The sequence below is a fragment of the Lepus europaeus genome, chromosome 8 (genome assembly GCF_033115175.1).
Source record: "Lepus europaeus isolate LE1 chromosome 8, mLepTim1.pri, whole genome shotgun sequence".
Lineage (NCBI taxonomy): Eukaryota > Metazoa > Chordata > Mammalia > Lagomorpha > Leporidae > Lepus > Lepus europaeus.
This window is the reverse complement of record NC_084834.1, coordinates 112,992,980-113,012,335: the sequence shown is the minus strand read 5'-3', so window position 1 is coordinate 113,012,335 and position 19,356 is coordinate 112,992,980. Positions and strand designations below refer to the sequence as shown.

The 19,356-nt window shown below is 32.9% G+C and overlaps 1 protein-coding gene across 1 annotated transcript in view; it reads right to left on the bottom strand.

The window, feature by feature from the left end:
• Positions 1-19,356, bottom strand: part of TECRL (trans-2,3-enoyl-CoA reductase like) — an 85,207-nt gene that overhangs the window by 22,576 nt on the left and 43,275 nt on the right. The window contains exons 5-8 of the mRNA XM_062199267.1: positions 13,499-13,614; positions 10,548-10,653; positions 8,561-8,633; positions 4,346-4,389 (exon numbers count right to left, since the gene is read on the bottom strand). Coding sequence (XP_062055251.1) covers positions 4,346-4,389; positions 8,561-8,633; positions 10,548-10,653; positions 13,499-13,614 — 339 coding nt within the window. The remainder of the gene's footprint in view (positions 1-4,345; positions 4,390-8,560; positions 8,634-10,547; positions 10,654-13,498; positions 13,615-19,356) is intronic.

Here is a 19,356-nt window from a genome sequence, read left to right as displayed (position 1 = left end):
GGTAGTATGAGATCCCTAGGCATCTAATAGGCAGACTATGTCAATTTATCTTTGGAAAAACCCTTTAGATTTCCACACTAGTAAAAAATTCTTTTGCTATGGTCTTATATTTGTATAGGAATGAAAATGATCTTATCTCTGCATATAACTGTTCTCACAATTTCATGTGCATCAGTATTGTTAATATCATTATTAATTTTTGGCAGATGCAGTATCTTACAAAATTAGCAAGAAATGACAGTCACTGTATTGATTTAATAGAAATATAAAATCTGATAAAATAGTTCTTACCCTCAGATTTGGTTTGTTTTGAGTTTTATCTATTTTATTCTATTTATAATAACCAGAATGACTATTACACCAATAATACAAACATTAGGGTAACATGCACTGAAGTTCAAAAATCCTAAAATATGTTAATTATTAATTTAAATATACACACACACTTGTATATGATGTTATTTCAAAGGTAATAGAAAAATACATTGAAAAATCAACTTATTTTGTCGCAAGAAACATTTTCAAATCCATGCATGTGGAAGTCATAAAAAAGTTGATGGAAAATGAATATTATTAAGGACCTATATATGGATTTTTTTAAAAACATTGCACCAAATGAAATTTATCTTTTAATTCCATTTCCACAAATTGTGAAGGACACTTACTAACCAACACATTTTAATTTTTGGAAAATAATAATACTAAGACATTAAAGTTCAGACACTGTGTTCAAATTACATTGTATTATGTGAACAAAACTACTTTATAATTATTTTATGAAGTTAGCTGTTATGTGAAAATTACATAATTGCATGAATTTGCAATAGCAAATTATATTCTCAATCAATAAATTGAAACTCATAACATTTGATTTTGATGTTGAAAATATTTCATTTTTAAGTTTGTGTCTCACTCCATTAACACAGTTGTGCAAATACCTGAATTATTTCTATCCATAAAGCTTTCATACGATATTAAACACAAATCTGGTCATATAGTACAATAATGGGACCACGCATTAATTTTTAGAAGTACCAGGTACTAACTGCAATAAATGTTTACTTGTATTATAATATTACTTGTGATTATGTTTCTCAAGAATTCTTTTTACTTTGGCTTTGATGTTGCACGTTTTAACAATTATATTCTTATGATTATAAAGTTGATTATTCAATTTAAATAATTACTATAGTAGGAGTCTATTTTGGCTGAAAATCAATAATAATTATAATTAATTATACTTGAGTGAACAGAATTACTGCATTATCATTTTACATCATTGATTTTTTCCAAGTAATTTTAAATATAAACTTTTAAGAAATTATGATTTCAACCAATTTTAGGTGGAATTGTCGATCCCTAGGTGTGCTACTACCAATATTAGCAGCTTCAAAATATTGGAAGGGAAACCAGAGTGGTAAATTATGGTAACATGCAGTGTTGTAGATTCTGTCTCCAGTGAAAAAGCATTGTAGTGGTGTTTATTATAGAAAGAAAAGGATAAAAATAATTGTCATGCCCAAAATGCAGCAGACTGCTGAGAATACAGCGCTTGATTTTGGTCCACTTTTATCCATTCACCTCACTAACACATACTAAATTTTCACATGCCGTTTCCTGGATTTTCTGTAATTTTCACAGCAGGGCTCCACTCGATACTTCCTTTATTTAAAGCTATAATATATTGTTTCCAGCATCTTTCCTCTTAATCAAAAATGACCAGTTCTATGCCTGAAATTCATTTCTGCTAAATGTTACATGAAAAGGTGTGCTTAAATGATAAGAATATGTTTTTTCCTTTTCTGAGAATATTTGAATTTTAATAGTAGATATAAAAAATTAAATAAGTAAACAAGTTATGGTGACACTGAAACAGAGAGGCAAAACTGAGGAAGACTTATTTGTAGTACTTTGCAAATAAAACAGAGTACTCTCTACTCTGTTGTATGGGTTATCGTATATTCCTCCCATTACCAACAAAATTGAAAATAGTAAGGAATGCAAGAAAAACAGTATTCCATGCTAAAATTTTCATTGTGCAAAGATTTGGGAAACCATAGTTGCTTCTAGACATCAAATGTAAAGTGGAGAAAAAAAAATCAAAAGAGGAAAGGGAAGTGTTGTTTGTATAAAACATTTTATTTTGAACTTATCTGGGTTTTGCTGTTGCTTTCTAGGTGAGTTTATATTCAGCCAATGACAAAGGTCATGGAAATATGTAGGAACTAATTTCCAGTGTGAAGTGACAACATTTACAGCAAACAAGCAAAATGCATTTGTGATTTGTGATTGAAATTATTCTGACATCATTCTAAATTTGCCTATTCTTGATACTAATTAATCTTTCCTGTGGACTTGTGGTAATTTAACGTGTTTGAGGAATCAAAGTTGAAGTTAGAAAGAAATTAAAGATATAATGAAAATGCTTCTCAGAATATGGTATAGAAGGTAGAATTCACCCAAATTAGATACTATAGTAAAACTTAACTTGATTTTGGAATATATTATATGCACATTGTATATCATTTTATTTTGCTTATAGTATACATGTTTTGTTTATTATATTAGGAAACTCAGATTAGCACTACAAAGGAATCATAGACACCCAAGGAGAAGATTATAGTAGTTAATGATTAAAAAATGCATAATTCACATGTGAGCAAATAAGAATTAACTATAGACATAGTCAATGTAGTGCTAATATATTGTCTTCTCACTAGAAGATATTCTGTTTCAACATAACAAGCAAAACCCGGTTTAAATGAATAATATTCTTTTCCTCCTCATATGAAAGTGTAAATCAATAATAGGTTATTTTTATATATTCCACCAGTAAAAATTTAGTTCTTGTACTTAAAAGAGATATATCTGATTCAGTTGTATTTTATACAAGATAAAGTCATTAATTCCTCCTATGTTTCTTTGTACAATAATCAGTTGTACCATATACTATTAGTTTAATACATAATAATTTAAAATCATTAGAATTTAAGTAGGTAGTTTATTCTTTCCAAAAATTTCCACATGCATTATTATTGTTGAAACTCAAATATATATGTACTTATGCATTCAATTCATGAATGACAATGATGCACTTTAAATTACAGGATGTTAAGTTTACAATGAATTCTTGACCTCTTCCATATAATTGATTTTATGCAAATAACATAAACACTTTCATTATGATATACTGTATTGGGACCAATTTCCTAAATCTGGCATCTTAATATTTACTTGTGAAAGTTTAATGTGTCTTGCTCACAGTGATCATTATTAAGAAGTAAATACTTAATCTTGTGTTTTGCAACAAAATAGCTGAAACTGGAAACCATTATGTTTAGTGAAATAAGTCTGCCTCAAAAAGATAAATACTATGTTTTCATTGATATGTGGAACTTAATACAGAATCAAAAATAATGTATAGGAATAAAACAGCCATCCTTGTGAATTAATTGTATTTATTTATTTATTTATTTGACAGGCAGAGTTAGACAGTGAGGGGGAGAGAGAGACAGAGAGAAAGGTCTTCTTTTTCCATTGGTTAACCCCCAAAAAAGGCCGCTACAGCTGGCATGCCATGCCTATCAGAAGCCAGGAGCCAGGTGCTTCCTCCTGGTCTCCCATGCAGGTGCAGGGCCCAAGCACTTGGGCCATCCTCCACTGCCTTCCTGGGCCACAGCAAAGAGCTGCACTGGAAGAGGAGCAACCTGCACAGAACTGGCACCCCAACCTGGACTAGAACCCAGAGTGCTGGCACCACAGGCGGTGGATTAGCCTAGTGAGCTGCAGTACGCCTAATTGTTGTTTTTAGCTTTTGTTTATACTCTGGTGGAATTGTGGTCTTTCTAATTATTATTTGTTGCATGTTATGATTAGTGGTGAATTTAGTCAGAACTGTACCTATGGAATACGTGAAATCTGTTCTCTTTATATTAATAAAAATTTTATAAAGTAATGTAAAAAATTAAAATTTATGCCAAAGAGTTTTTTATGTTTATCTGTTAGAATTGCAGGTTTATTTAGAAGTTTTTATGTTAGTAAATGTGTAGAGGATAGGAAGAATCACTGAGTATATTTTTCAAGTTTTTACTATATTTACTATATTTACTATATTTCAAATAACTCTAATCATCATTATATTTTACTACAATGTTTTGCTAAATAGATATAGATATCTAGTGATTTGTTTCCATTTGAAGTTATTCATTTGTCCATGGCATTATGAATGTATATTACATAAAATACAGATATTTTCTACATAGAAATTCTTCATATTCAATCAATTTTTGTAGTCAATAAAATCAAAATTGGAGCCCAAATAACATTTGGTATACGTGATACTTACCAGAAAATTTATAGCAGATACTGTGATTTGTCTGTTTCCAAATGCTAGGGGGCATAAAAAGAAGATGTCATGCAAGTACTCATATTTAGTATTTTCACACAATAGACAACTCTCCTGTAGCCAACAGTACTGAACAGCAGTCAGTTGACATTTGAAATTGATACATTTACAATGTTAGATATTGAAATTATTTTTGCTTTACATCTGTATTATTTATGATGCTATTTATTATTATTTATGATACTAATATGACAAGTGAAATTATTATTAATTTTATTAAATTTTCTCCAGGCAAATTTAATATTTTTCATTTTTCATTTTAAAAGCACATTTATTAGAACCTAGCATATAATGGTGTCCTATAATATCCCTTGTTATCCTAATGCTTTATAACAAGCATAATTTCTAATTTTTTATATTTTACCATAGAAATAAATATTTGACACAAATATTCTGATCTTAAAATTAAGAAAAACCCAGGTCAAATAAATTCTCAAGATCATCTCAAGAATGATAGACAAAGCAACTTTGTTTGGTGGATAAGTTGGAATATATAATAATAGTAAAACCAGAAATAAGTGATAAGATTATCATGTGTGTTAAAATATTTTGACTTTTTATGTGCATGTATATACATGAAAATTGTATTTATTCATATAAATGGATATTAATACCATACTTGATTTTAAATCAATATTATTAAAAATTATGTCATAATTGTTAGGTATCATAGTGCAACACTAAATATCCAATTTCTACAGAATTATCATTATTTTATAATTATCATTATTTCAATATTTACATACAATAATTATAATGCTAGAGCATCTGTTGATATGAATGCTGTACGAAAAATCTATTTTCAGATATGGTGCTGTTGTACAGGGGCTTACAGTGCTAGCTTCCTATTGGGGCACCAATTCAGGTCCCAGCTGCTCCTTTTCTGATCCAGCTCCTTGCTAATACCCTGGGAAAGCTGCAGAAGGTGGCCCAAGGACCTGAGCCCTTGACATCCAAGTGCCTGGAGACAGCACTTGGCTTTGTCTTGGCCCAGCCCCAGTCATTGCTGACATTTGGGGTGTGAGCCATTGGATGGAAGGCCTCTCTCTCTCCGTAACTCCGACATTCAAATAAATAAATAAATATTTAAAATATATATAAATAATTGTTTTTCTTGGGTTACAATTTTAAAAAGTATATTTCAGTTAAATATTACAAAGGACAAGTTTGTTTATGCAAATATGATATATATACAAAACATGCACATGCTTTGGAATTTTGTTTTATAAACTGAAAAATATCTCATTACAAAATAAAATTTATTAATAGAAAATAGTTTGTAAACAGAAAAAACTATAAAAGAAAAATAAAACATATTTAAATCCCAACAACGTGGAAAACTAGCTAAAATGTTGATAGATCCTTTTGATACATTCATATTTGTTTTCTATTTTAAAATATTATTGAAAAAGTTTTGTAGTCACTTTTTCACTTTATGTGATCTTAAATAGACATTTTGTGATAATTGTATGATAATCACTCATAGCAACTACAGTTATTTTGTTTGTCCTTACTGCTTGACTTAACTTTACTTACAAAACAAGTTATTAGGAATTCGTAACACAGGCACTGCACCAGTTGTGTGGACCAAGTCGTATGCCACATTAACCCTGTGAGAACTTAGGAAAACAAATACTAACCACATGATAATGACTAGAAGTTTTTAGCATTGCTAAGTGCCACTAAAATGATCCTTGCAGCATTTAATAGAATTAAAAATAAAGATTTGTTAGAAGCAGGGAGATCACAGAGGGCTCTTCTTGAGTATATGATTGAGTATTTACACAATGAATGGGTTGCAGAACAAGCAAATGAGAAGTTAGCATTTTAAGCAGCGGATCAGTGAAGATACTCCTTACCCTCACTTTTTAATTAGAGTAGCTAAAGATGAGATAAAAACTGTTATGGGTAAAAGGTGTAATTTTGAATTATTTCTTAATGTTTGTTTTCCAAGCAAAGTTCTAGACAGGACAAATTGTACAAAACTGTCTAGTAAATGTTGAATCATATTAATACTTCCTATAACATTTTATAAAATGAACAAAGTATCCAATGTAATTGGTAAAACTAATCTAATGGACCATTATTCCTTGATTATTTATTGTAAATACTAAAAAAAAAAAAAAAGATGCAACTGGAAATAATTACACTAAGTGAAATAAGCCTGTCCTAAAAAGAAAAGCATCAGTTTTCCTCTTATTTGTGGTAGTTTATATATATATATATATATATATATATATATATATATATATGCTTCTACAATTTTAATGAACTGTAATCAATTCAAAATTTACTACATATGAGTCAAATGGACACCTTTTCATTTGATTACTGTTTATAATCCAAGCCTACATTCTTGCTGAACTAGGGTATTTTACATTTTACTTGTTGAAGTCTTTATTAACTGCAGCATTAATCCTTTGACTATAATGTAAATTAGAAATGCATTATCTCAAAAATTAGGAAGAAAGAGAGAAAAAGAGGAAGAAAGGAAGAGAGAGAGAGAGAGAGAAAGGGAAGAGAAGGAGGGAAGGGGAAGGAAGTAGGGTTATATTCCTAGAACTGTAAGCACGAACTGCATTGACTCTATTCCCTTCCTATTAATACACATTTACATGATAATTTTCGAGAATTGGATTGTAGTGATTATGATTATCATGCATTTGCTTTGACCCTGCGAATCTAATGGATTAATAAATTCCTTAAAACTTGAAACTAAAAAATAGAAGACATCAGAAAAGTCAATCTGAAACATTCTACAAAATACCTGACAAGTACCATTATTCCTCAAAGCTGTCGTGTTCATCAAAAACAAAGAAACCTGAGAAAAATATCACAGCCAATAGGAGCCTAAGAAGTCATGACAATTAAATGTAATGCATTCTACATTGGACCCTTTAACCAAAGAAAGAATAGGAAAAAACTAATAGAATCTGAATAAATTATAGACTCCAATTAAAAATGCCACTTATTTAGTACAGTGCCTCAAAATGAAGAAGTCCTAATAAAAGTTGGTTTATGCCTACTATTTTATGTGTATGAGGAGAAACAGTATCTTCTCCCACCATGCACTCTTTCAATAGTCACATTCTACAGGTTTGTGTTTACATTTCTTGTCTTAGGTGACAGCTCCAAGAGGAGTTTCTGGACTCTTCACTGTGGCGGGAAGAGTCATGTCCTTTTTGTGGTTACAGAAAGAAATGTCAGTGGCATACACCATGGTAGATGATGAGCATTCTCCCTGTAATGGCATACTAGGGACCCACTACACTAAAGAATATATTTAATTTTCTAATAAAGACAACTTTGGAAATGTAACAGTCTTGTAATTACTAGAACAAATTGATGTAAATGGTAATACAAATTAAAACTTCATAGTAATCAGGGTACAAAACTGTCACTATTTCAAGTATAAAATCTTTGTTAAACATTAAAGAAATTACTGAATTCACTACTCATTTCCATTTACCTTAAATTTAAAGTGCAAGAAATGACCACAAAAACAGTTGTTAATTAAATTGAAAATGATGTAATGATTGGGCTGTGCTATGAATGGCTGCAGTAAAAACTGAGAAGAGAAATATCAACATGGAATAAAGAATTGGACTTGCTGGATTAGGGCAAGTCTTTCCTCTAAGGTTAGAACCTGAGTATTTAGGGTTGGTCCAGTGTGGTTTCCACCTGATTGTTTATCTGAGTGAAGGGGAGCCATGAAATTTAGTAAATGAATTTAAAATCGACACTGACACATCACAGAAAAAACTAAACTATTTTTCATTGAATATTTTCTAAAAAATAATTGTCTATTATTCATTTTTAAATTATCTGGTAACTCTTTGTAATGATTATATAGCTAAACAGAATTTTTCTTCATAACGTTTCCTTTTTCATTTTACCATCTGTCCTTTTTAATGTTTTTAATTAACTAATATTTTTTAGAGTTCCTAAAATCAAAGTGCATGAGTCAAATTTAGTCTTCTGAGTCTACATAAAAATTTAATGGAGTAAAATATGACAGTAATCTAAAGCTGACTGTATTCATATTTATTTATTGCTTTTGATATGCCATATTGTCCATCATTCCTATATGGTTAACAGCAGAGCTTTGATGTTCTTAAGTTGGTTTGGGGTTAATTAAGAAGAAATCCTACCTACATGGTGGTGTATACCGTGGGTGATTAATGTAGTAGGCAATCCAAGAAGTGAATCCCCAATAAAAGGCACAACCCTATAAATAAAACAAAAAAATAAAATTATGGGAAAATATAAAGCATATTACTTAATTTTATTTATTGTAGCATTTTCCAGTGAAAATTTGTGCTGTTTAAGATAGATAAATGGGAAGGTGTGTCTTCTAATAAAGTAGCATATTTAAAGGTTCCTTTTAAATCAGTAATGACATGCATTTCTTTGTTCCATTCTCCTTCTTATTGGGTAAATAGAATATAGCTTCAATGTAACATATTTTAGAAGAGTTTTTAAAAGGATGACTTATTCTATCAAATAACAAATATTACAAGTAATAAAATAATAAATCATCTATTGTGTAAAGAAATGTTACTACTAATAATTTTCCGACCCATAAACAGATGGAAGAAAAATTTTTTTAATCATTACTAGTATCACAACTTGTTTGATTAGAATGTGGAATGTTTGGAGTTAGGAGTCCTGGACTATCCTGCTGATATGGAATTGATATGATAAATTTTATTATCTCCAAAGAAAAGTTGTCTGAATGATTTGTGACAATATTCTAAAGTTTGCTGTTCTATCACAATGTCAAGAATAAAATGGCTGCCATGTAGACCTTTTTATAAGGGGCAGGCGCTATGGCATAATAAGTCAAGACACTGCCTGCTACACCTTCATCCCATATGGGTGCCCTTTAGAGTCTTATCTGCTCCACTTTCAATCCAGCTACCTGCTGTTGTGCCTGGGAAAGCAGCAGAAGATGGCCCAAGTGTTGGGTCCCTGAACCCATACAGGAAACCCACAAGAAACTCCTGGTTTCAGTCTCGCCCTGCCCTGGCCTTTGCGACCATTTAGGGAGTGATCTAGTGATGGAAGATGTTTTACTCTCTATCTCTCCCTCTCTGTCTCTGTAATTGTGCCTTTAAAAGAAATAAAATAAGCCTTTTTTTTTTTTAAAGTAGGGAAATAGGTACTTGCCAAAAACCAGGCAATATGTGTAAAAACATAATTTGTTTTGGCCAGTGCCGTGGCTTAACAGGCTAATCCTCCACCTTGCGGTGCTGGTACACTGGGTTCTAGTCCCGGTTGGGGCGCCGGATTCTATCCCGGTTGCCCCTCTTCCAGGCTAGCTCTCTGCTATGACCTGGGAAAGAAGTGGAGGATGGCCCAAGTCCTTGGGCCCTGCACCCGCGTGGGAGACCAGGAGAAGCACCTGGCTCCTGCCATCGGATCATCATGATGTGCCGGCCGCAGCGGCCATTGGAGGGTGAACCAACGGCAAAAAGGAAGACCTTTCTCTCTCTCTCTCTCTCTCTCTCTCTCTCTCACTCACTATCCACTCTGCCTGTCAAAAACAAACAAAGAAAAAATAACATAATTTGTTTTAAAAATTAATTTTAAATTAAAAATAATTAAACTTCAAATAAATGGAAAAGAACTGAAGTGTAATACTGTTGTATCTTCATTTCCACTTCCCCATTTTAAAAATAATCCCCATGTGCTTAACTATTGTGTGATGTTTGACACTGTTTTTGTATTGAGAGCTAAGACAACGGAATCACTTTGAAAATATTTTTAAAATGGCAGACTTTAATCACACTCAGATGGATGTTTATTGGGATGCTCATATATAAAATTCCTCCTCTTAAGTGGCACTTAAAGAATCTGAATTTAGTATTACCTTTTCCACAAATTTAAATGTTCCTTGAATTAGCTAGCTTGTCTTGAAATAGAAGATTGTGACAAACGTTTATATTGGTTGAGAGCAGCTCCAATGAAATAGTTCCCCAAGCATAAAGAATTTCAGAAGCAAGGGATTTAAGATGCTGGCAACACAATCGAAAAAAGAATACTAGTTTTTAGGGGAAACATGTTATTGAATATTTCAAACTGATCCAACATAAGAAAAGCCTCAATATCAATTAAAAAGACAAAACATAATAATACCTACCTTTATCAAATTTTTCAAAGGTGTATGTCCTGCAGAAACTTTGTGAACAAATAAAGTTTCCAAAAGATATCGGATATAGTGCATACAATGGCAAAAGCAAGCCAAGCTGGAAACAAAAGAAAATGTAAATGTGACGCACTTATCCAAAATCACAGTTTGACTTAGGAACAAAATAGTCCATATTCCTCCAGTTTCATACAATATTATATTTATTAGGAAGTGTTTCCAGTAATCAAACAAAAGTGATTACTAGTTTCTTCTAGATATTCTCTACATTTATTTAATAATAAAAGTAAGTGATGAGAGATTATGTAAATTTACCTTTGATGACACTAGAAATGTTGCATAACATGAATCATAAACTGTTAGAAACACACCTGCCCCAAGAGCAGCTATAAATACAGCCATTACAAATGTCTTCATATCCAAATGTCTTGAGATTGAAGCAGACAATTTATTAGTTTTAAACATACCCAAAATCTTCTTGAATGTGTTTGACATTTTGTAATAATCATAATAACTTTTTTAATTGTCTAGTTGTCCTTTAGCAAGTAATAAGATTAAGAAAGTTTGAATTCCATTTTCTATGCAGTAATAACACTGCTTTTTGTGCACTGTTGTTTCATTTGCTTAGTTTCTGCAGACAACATATTTTGTCTGTGCAGATTTCATTTTGTTGGTATATTCTGAGTTAACATCTATTGCAGTATTTTATGTGTGTAGGACATTAAATGTGAAATGTGATTACAGAAGTGTATTTCCCTAGTTATCTTGAGAAGGCATATGTTTTCCATGAAGATCCTTTTGTAATAAATAAAAATATAAAACCTCAAACTTTTAGTTGCTACTAATAAAATTAGTATGGATTAAAGACAATACTCAAACCCACAATGGTTGAGCATAAAGTTTATCATGTCATTTATGGAAAACCAGACACTGAAATTATTTATCAAGCCAGGCATCTATTAAAATAAAAAATAGCTAAAGATTTCTGGTCCAAGTACTAGAGAGTGTAGGAGAAACACATAATTTAACAAATAGTACCCTTATTATTTCAGCACCCATCTCAGAAGAATGCCATTCAGGTCAGCTTCTCCTTGTTCACCCTCAAAGCACCTAACATAAAATGATACCTATCTGATAGTTACTGTCATCCCCTCATTCTAAACAGTTTTGAGTGTTTCCTACAAGTTAGGTAACATATTAAGCAGTAAAAATAGATTGGGCATCAACATATATCCATTAGAAATTTAAACTCTATTAAAGGAGTTATAGAACAAGTTATTATCTGATATTATATATTATAATAAATGTTTTTGTCTGAATCCTTTTTGTGGTAGGAATAGGAATAACTACCTAGAGTAACAAACATTTAGTTTCTATTTGCAGTTAGAAGTGGAAAGAGGGGCAGGTGTTGTGGAGCAGTTGGTTAAGCCTGAATCTCAGCTCTTCTGTTTCTGATCCAGTTTCCTGCAAATGTTCCTGCAAAGGCAGTTGAAGATGGCCCAACTGCTTGGGCTCCTGCCAACCATATGGGACACCTTATAGAAGCTCCTGGTTCCTGGCTACATCCTTGTCCACCCTGATTATTGCACAATTTGGGAAGTGAACCAGCAGATGAAAGATTTCTCTTTCATGAGCGCTCTCTCTCTCTCTCTCGTGTGTGTGTGTGTGTGTGTGTGTTTCTCACTCTATCACTCCTCCCCCACCATTAAATAAATAAATCTTTCAAAAAAATCAATAAATGACAGAAAAGAAGTCATGAGGAGGGTATGAAGGACTGCATGTGAAAACGACCTTCATTGGGAACCTGGTAGGCACTCAGACCTAAGAAGGAGGTCAACATGGCTGCAATAATGAGAGTACGGAAAAGACCAATTTAAGATAAGAAAGTGAGGCTCAAATGAATTTTCTAACTTCTGGTATCTATACCATATATCCTGTGTGTTAGGGTTTGTCTTCTTAATTAATTTGGAACATTTTTTCCTATGCAAGTGATTTGTTCAGTATCACTTTTCCTTCAAAATTGTTAACCCTACTTCTCTGTGGGGAGAGAAAGAGAAGAAGAGAGAGAGAGAGAAAGAGCAAGCGAGAGAGATAATCTTCATGGTATGCAACTATTATTGTTACTAGTCTGCTTTAATAATATCCCCACTTCTTTTTTTTTTTTCCTGTCATACTCTAAAATGCTGTTTGATTTTGAATTTTGAGTTCCTAAAGGTAACTTGCAGAGCTTTTCTCCTGTCTATTAGGCCATTGTTTCTTTCCTACATAACATTGCCAATGTTTTCTAAGGAAGTATTTATATTTTGAGCCTTATTCATGGCTTCTAAACTTTATAATTTTAAGCTACTTTGAGGCTATTTCTGAAATTATTGATTTCTGTTGTTAACTGTTTTGGTTATTAAATTATCTAAACTATAAGACACACTTGATGTTCTTATAAACTGGCAAACTGTTATGTGTACAATGTTTATGGTTACCCAGAATACTTCCTTAAAACCCAATCTACTTTTATTGGCCTATAGTACAAAGTACCTGCTTACTTTAGGTAGTCTCCAACTAATGACGGTTCAATTTGCTTTTTTTCTCTCTCTCTTTTTTTTTTTCTTTTTTACCATACAATAGTGCAAAAGTGATATGCATTCAGTGTGAGCCACTCCTAATTTTAATTTTTAATCTTTTCCTGGGCTAAGAATATACATCATAGTCTGTTCCCACAATGCTAGGCAGAAACAGCTCAATCTACTAGTCTGCCCCATAGTCAAAACAAACAACACTCGACAGTGTGCTGTGTGTCTGAGTAAGTTATTTGGGAAGTTAAGTGATTAAATTCATCTTCAGCTTATAATATTTTCAATTTATGATGATCTTGTTGGGATGTGCACAATTGTACATTGAGTAACTCATGCAGTTGGTCTGAATCTGTCTGCATCACACGTATCACTTACTGTACCACTGGGTGCCGAGATCTTCCCGAGCACTCTTTCATGTCGTATATATATGAGATCCTTAGGTAGAAAAGAAGGTATAATAGCAGAGGTCCTGTGTATTCGGCCAAAAATACCTGAAAGTAAGAAGATGATTCAAATGCAATGGTATGTTTTTAAATTTTCTCTATGACTATGAGCACACTACATGAATTACTAAAATGAGTAGTTGAGTATCTATTTCTTTTTAATAATCAAAGTAGGTGCTGATGCAGAAAATAAGAGCCAGACAATACTTGAGGAAAAAGGATAATATATGAGGAGCTAATTTATAATAAAATATGTTGAAACTAATGAACTCATTCCCTTAGAAGCAGTACCTGGGGGCTGGCACTGTGGCTCAGTGGGTTAAAGCCCCAGCCTACAGTGCCAGCATCCCATATGTTCACCGATTCGAATTCCAGCTGGTCCTCTTCTGATCCAGCTCTCTGCTATGGTCTGAGAAATCAGAAGATTTTCCAAGTCCTTGGGCTCCTGCACCCACATGGGAGACCTGGAAGAAATTGCTGGCTCCTAACTATGGAGGGGCTCAGCTCTGGCCGTTATGGTCATTTGGGAGTGAACCAGTGGAATGGAAGACCTCTCTCCATCTGTCGCTACCTCTCTCTGTAACTCTGTCTTTCAAATAAATAAAACAATTCTTTAAGAAAAGAAAAGAAAAGAAGAGAAGAGAAGAGAGGAGACGAGAAAAGAAAAGAAAAGAAAAGAAAAGAAAAGAAAAGAAAAGAAAAGAAAAGAAAAGAAAAGAAAAGAAAAGAAAAGAAAACATTACCTGGGAGATGCAGACTCTATTTGATTAAAAACATATAAATGTGTCTTTATGTTTCTCCACAACAATACATACTCCATCTTCTATATATAGTGACCCCATTGCTGAATCAAATGAGCTAGAGTATCTACTTTTTTTCTTGCTTCTTCTTTTTTTTTCTTTCCATAACTATCTCATTTTAAACTCAATTGATTTGAAACTGATTCAAATTGAAATAATTCAATTTTCTTATTGGAAACTTTATACTTGAGTCGACTTTTAAATACTGAGCCAGGAGCGGCCATCTGCATGGTGAGAGATAGCTTTTCTATACCAACGAGATTGGAATGATATTTGGAAACATGACTATGTGAATACAGAAAAATTAAATAGCTGACTGGAGTCCTGGTAATTTTTGATCTGGTGACACTCCGTTATTGGGTTTGTTTTCATGCTAAAACCAGATTAAAGTTATACTGAACATTCAGATAGAAAAGAAATAAATTACTTGTCAGTTTTCAAACAGAAAAGATAAAGCAAAGACTGATTAGTCTGGCTGTCATTGACTATTTAAATTTCCCTTCACAGGCTTTCATCATTTTCTGAAGCAGGAAACTTGAATCTGCAGGTTCTTAAATATGTCATTAAACATTATCAGTGCATGTTGATTAGGGATCATGACCACATCTCTGGTCAGAATGCTATATGGCTATAGGACTAAAATACATCATCTATATGCTCAGTTCATGTAAATATATGTATATGTATTTATTTATTAAAAGTGTCTTACATATAAAGATTCCAATAGTTAGACTGGAAATAATAATTTCTAATTATAAATTCTGCCTTTGATTGGTACATTTTCTCTCATAAGCAAGGAGATAGATTCTGTGAAAGGAAAAATGATACAATATTGGATCAGTTAAGAACAGAAGTATTCCTCTGGGTTGAATGTATTAGTATATGACTTAATACTTGCTTGATTATTTAGACATAAGGAGAATGTTTATCACATTTAAATATGGAATGTTATAGTCTACTCAATACTCTGGAATAAATAGATGAGCAATTATTTTAGTACAATAAATGTTTAAAATATTTATTCCAAAACCATTTGATTTAGTACATTCATATTTGGGCAAATTTTCTAGGAATACATCAAGAATAAAAAATGTGAAAAACAGCTACCCTGGATCCAATGTTACCATTTATTAATCTAATAACATTCTATCATAGATATGAGGTTACTTTGGATCAGAGGAAATTAAACTTCACTCTTATCTTTATCACCTCTCACAAATAATTATGAAGGGTCTACTATCATTTAGAAATAGATTTTAGCAGACCCTGTATTTTATCACAGCTATTGTTCATGCAGAAACATGGAGGTTAAAACAGTATCAAGATATAAAGGATATGTTTTTAAAGTGCTAGAGAATGCTAATAAATACTTTGTGGAAAGTGCATCTTCCAAAAGGAATCCATTTTCATGTGAATTGTAGAAAAAGGGAAAGGCATTTTTATTAAACTTAGAAAAGAATCAGAAAATATTTTCAGAAAAAAGAAAACCAGGGCTGTATGAAAATATTAATAAGATAGTCTTCTGAAAGTTTAGTTGTTCCTCTTCTATAAATAATGAAAAAACAAAAACAAATATGCACACATCTACAGTCTGAGCAAATCATAAGAATTATAAAGATTAGGAATTCTATTATAAACCAAAAATTGAATACGGATTCTATAATCAAAATAATCAGATACATTTTCTTATTTTGAAGATATAAACTATTTTTAAATTCCAGTGTATCCCCATCATCAAGTGTATTCATGGTTCCCTTTCAAACATTTCTCTGCATTAAACTAATGATTTGCTTTAAACAGAAAATTACAATTTCTATTAGGCCAAAAAGATACTTTGAAGTCTTTGGAACTTCCATGTAATATTCAACTTGCTATATATCTAGGTTGAAAAAGGACAAAAGGCAATAGCCATTCAAATATATAAATAGGAACATGAGGCTTCAATTGTGAATTGGTTAGTTCATATGTGCTTAGACTGTATTGAGTGCATTTCATACTATTTTAAAACCATTTTTTAGCATTGTCATTATTACAGTACAACTGCATTTATGTTTTTGCTTTCTAAAATTGCGAGTGACAGTTGAAAATGGAACAAACTGCTTATTTCAGAGTTCTTATAACTGTAAAAGAGGGGCGAGCGTTGTGGTATAGTAGGTAAAGCCGATGTGTGTAGTGCTAGCATCCCTTATGAATGCCAGATCATGCCCCAGCTGCTCATTTTTGATCCAGCACACGCTAATGACCTGGAAAAACAGTGGAAGGTGGCCCCAGTACTGGGAGTCCTGCTGCCCACGTAGGAGACTTCGATGGAGTTCCAGGCTCTCCCGGCCCAGCAGCAGTCAGGCCATTTGGAGATCGAACCAGTAGAAAGAGCTTGCTCTCCCTCTGTCTCTCTCTAACTCTATGTTTCAAAAAATTAAATGAATTTTTAGCACTATCTTCATGATGTTCAAGCTGAGGATGAAATCATTTCACACACTGACTGAGTCAAGAAGATCTCTATTTAATACTGACTTAGTCCATCAGGAGGTTGATAAATTACCTTCCAAAGAAGTTACTTATCCTAGATATAAGATAAGATCTTTACATGTAATTTTCTACACTAAAAATATGCATATATTCCTAAATAATGATTGACGACATTATGATCAAAACCAAGAAACATAATATATTCAAATTAAATGTATTGGTTATTACTACCTAGAAAGTAATCCATAGAAGTGAAATTGACACTTTGAATGGAATGAACATGAATAATCCTGTCTCCACAGTTGAGGAACCTTTTTTTTTGGGGGGGGGGGCAGAGTTAGACAGTGAGAGAGAGAGAGAGAGAGACAGAGAAAGGTCTTCCTTCTGTTGGTTCACCTCTCAAATGGCCACTATGGCCAGAACTATGCCAGTCCGAAGCCAGGAACCAGATGCTTCCTCCTGGTCTCCCATGTGACTGCAGGAGCCCAAGCACTTGGGCCATCCTCCTCTGTCTTTCCGGGCTACAGCAGAGAGTTGGACGGGAAGAGGAGCAACCAGGACTAGAACCAGGCACCCCTATGGGATGCCGGCGCCAAAGGCAGAGGATTAACCAAGTAAGCCATGGCGCCAGACCCAGAACAGTGTTTTTTGTTTTGTTTTTTTTTTATACATATTTTTGAACTCTTTACTGTGTTATGTTAATCTTATATGTGTAAAGTTAACCAAAAATAGATCTTAGTAAAAAATAAGAATAGAGAGTGAGGAGGAAGAAGGGTGGGAGTAGGTGTGGGACAGGGTGTATATATGAAATGTATAGTTTGTATGCCTTAAATAAATGGCTTCTAAGAAAAGAAATAAAAATATAAAGGCACTCAAAAATAAAAAAGAATGCAAACAAAAATCAATGTATTGAATATTTATACATGGATTTAAAATAGAGTAGTAAGTATCACTATTGTTCTAAATCTGTATATATGAAATACAAGCAATTTGTTCATCTTACATAAATAAAAGATACAATTTATGTGTTCTATAAACATTCCTCAATACAATCAAAACAATTTATGAAAAACCCACGGCAAGCATCCTATTGAATGGGGAAAAGTTGGAAGCATTTCCACTGAGATCTGATACCAGACAATGATGCCCACTCTCAACACTGCTATTCAATATAGTTCTGGAAGTTTTAGCCAGAGCTATTAGGCAAGAAAAAGAAATTAAAGGGATACAAATTGGGAAGGAAGAACTCAAACTATCCTTCTTTGCAGACGATAGGATTCTTATTTAGGGGATCCAAAGAACTCTACTGAGAGACTATTGGGACTCATAGAATACTTTGGCAAAGTAGTAGGATATAAAATCAATGCAAAAATCAACAGCCTTTGTATGCACAGGAAATGCCACAGCTGAGGAAGAACTTCTAAGATCAATCCCATTCACAATAGCTACAAAAACAATCAAATACCTTGGAATAAACTTAACCAAGAACGTTAAAGATCTCTATGATGAAAATTACAAAACCTTACAGAAAGAAATAGAAGAGGATACCAAAAGATGGAGAAATCTTCCATGCTCATGGATTGGAAGAATCAATATCAACAAAATGTCTATTCTCCCAAAAGCAATTTATACATTCAATGCAATACCAATCAAAATACCAAAGACATTCTTCTCAGATCTGGAAAAAATGATGCTGAAATTCATATGGAGACACAGGAGACCTCGAATAGCCAAAGCAACCTTGTACAACAAAAACAAAGCCAGAGGCATCACAATACCAGATTTCAGGACATACTACAGGGCAGTTGTTATCAAAACAGCATTATACTGGTACAGAAACAGATGGATAAACCAATGGAACAGAATAGAAACACCAGAAATGAACTCAAACATCTACAGTCAATTATATTTGATCAAGGATACAAAATCAATCCCTGGAGTAAGGACAGTCTGTTCGTTAAATGGTGCTGTAAAATTGGATTTCCACATGCAGAAGCATGAAGCAAGACCCCTACCTTTCACCTTACACAAAAATACACTCAACATGTTTTAAAGACTTAAATCTAACACCTGACACCATCAAATTATTAGAGAACATTGGAGAAACCCTGCAAGATATAGGTACTGCGTAGGACTTCTTGGAAAAGACCCTGGAAGCACAGACAGTCAAAGCCAAAATTAACATCTGGGATTGCATCAAATTGAGAAGTTTTGTACTTCAAAAGAAACAGTCAGGAAAGTGAAGAGGCAACCTACAGAATGGGAAAAATATTTACAAACTATGCTACAGATAAAGGATTAATAACCAGAATCTACAAAGAGATCAAGAAACTCCACAACATCAAAACAAACAACCCACTTGAGAGATGGGCCAAGGACCTCAGCAGACATTTTTCAAAAGAGGAAATGCAAATGGCCAACAGGCACATGAAAAAATGTTCAAGATCTCTAGCAATCAGGGAAATGCAAATCAAAACCACAATGAGGTTTCACCTCACCCTGGTGAGAATGGCTCACATTC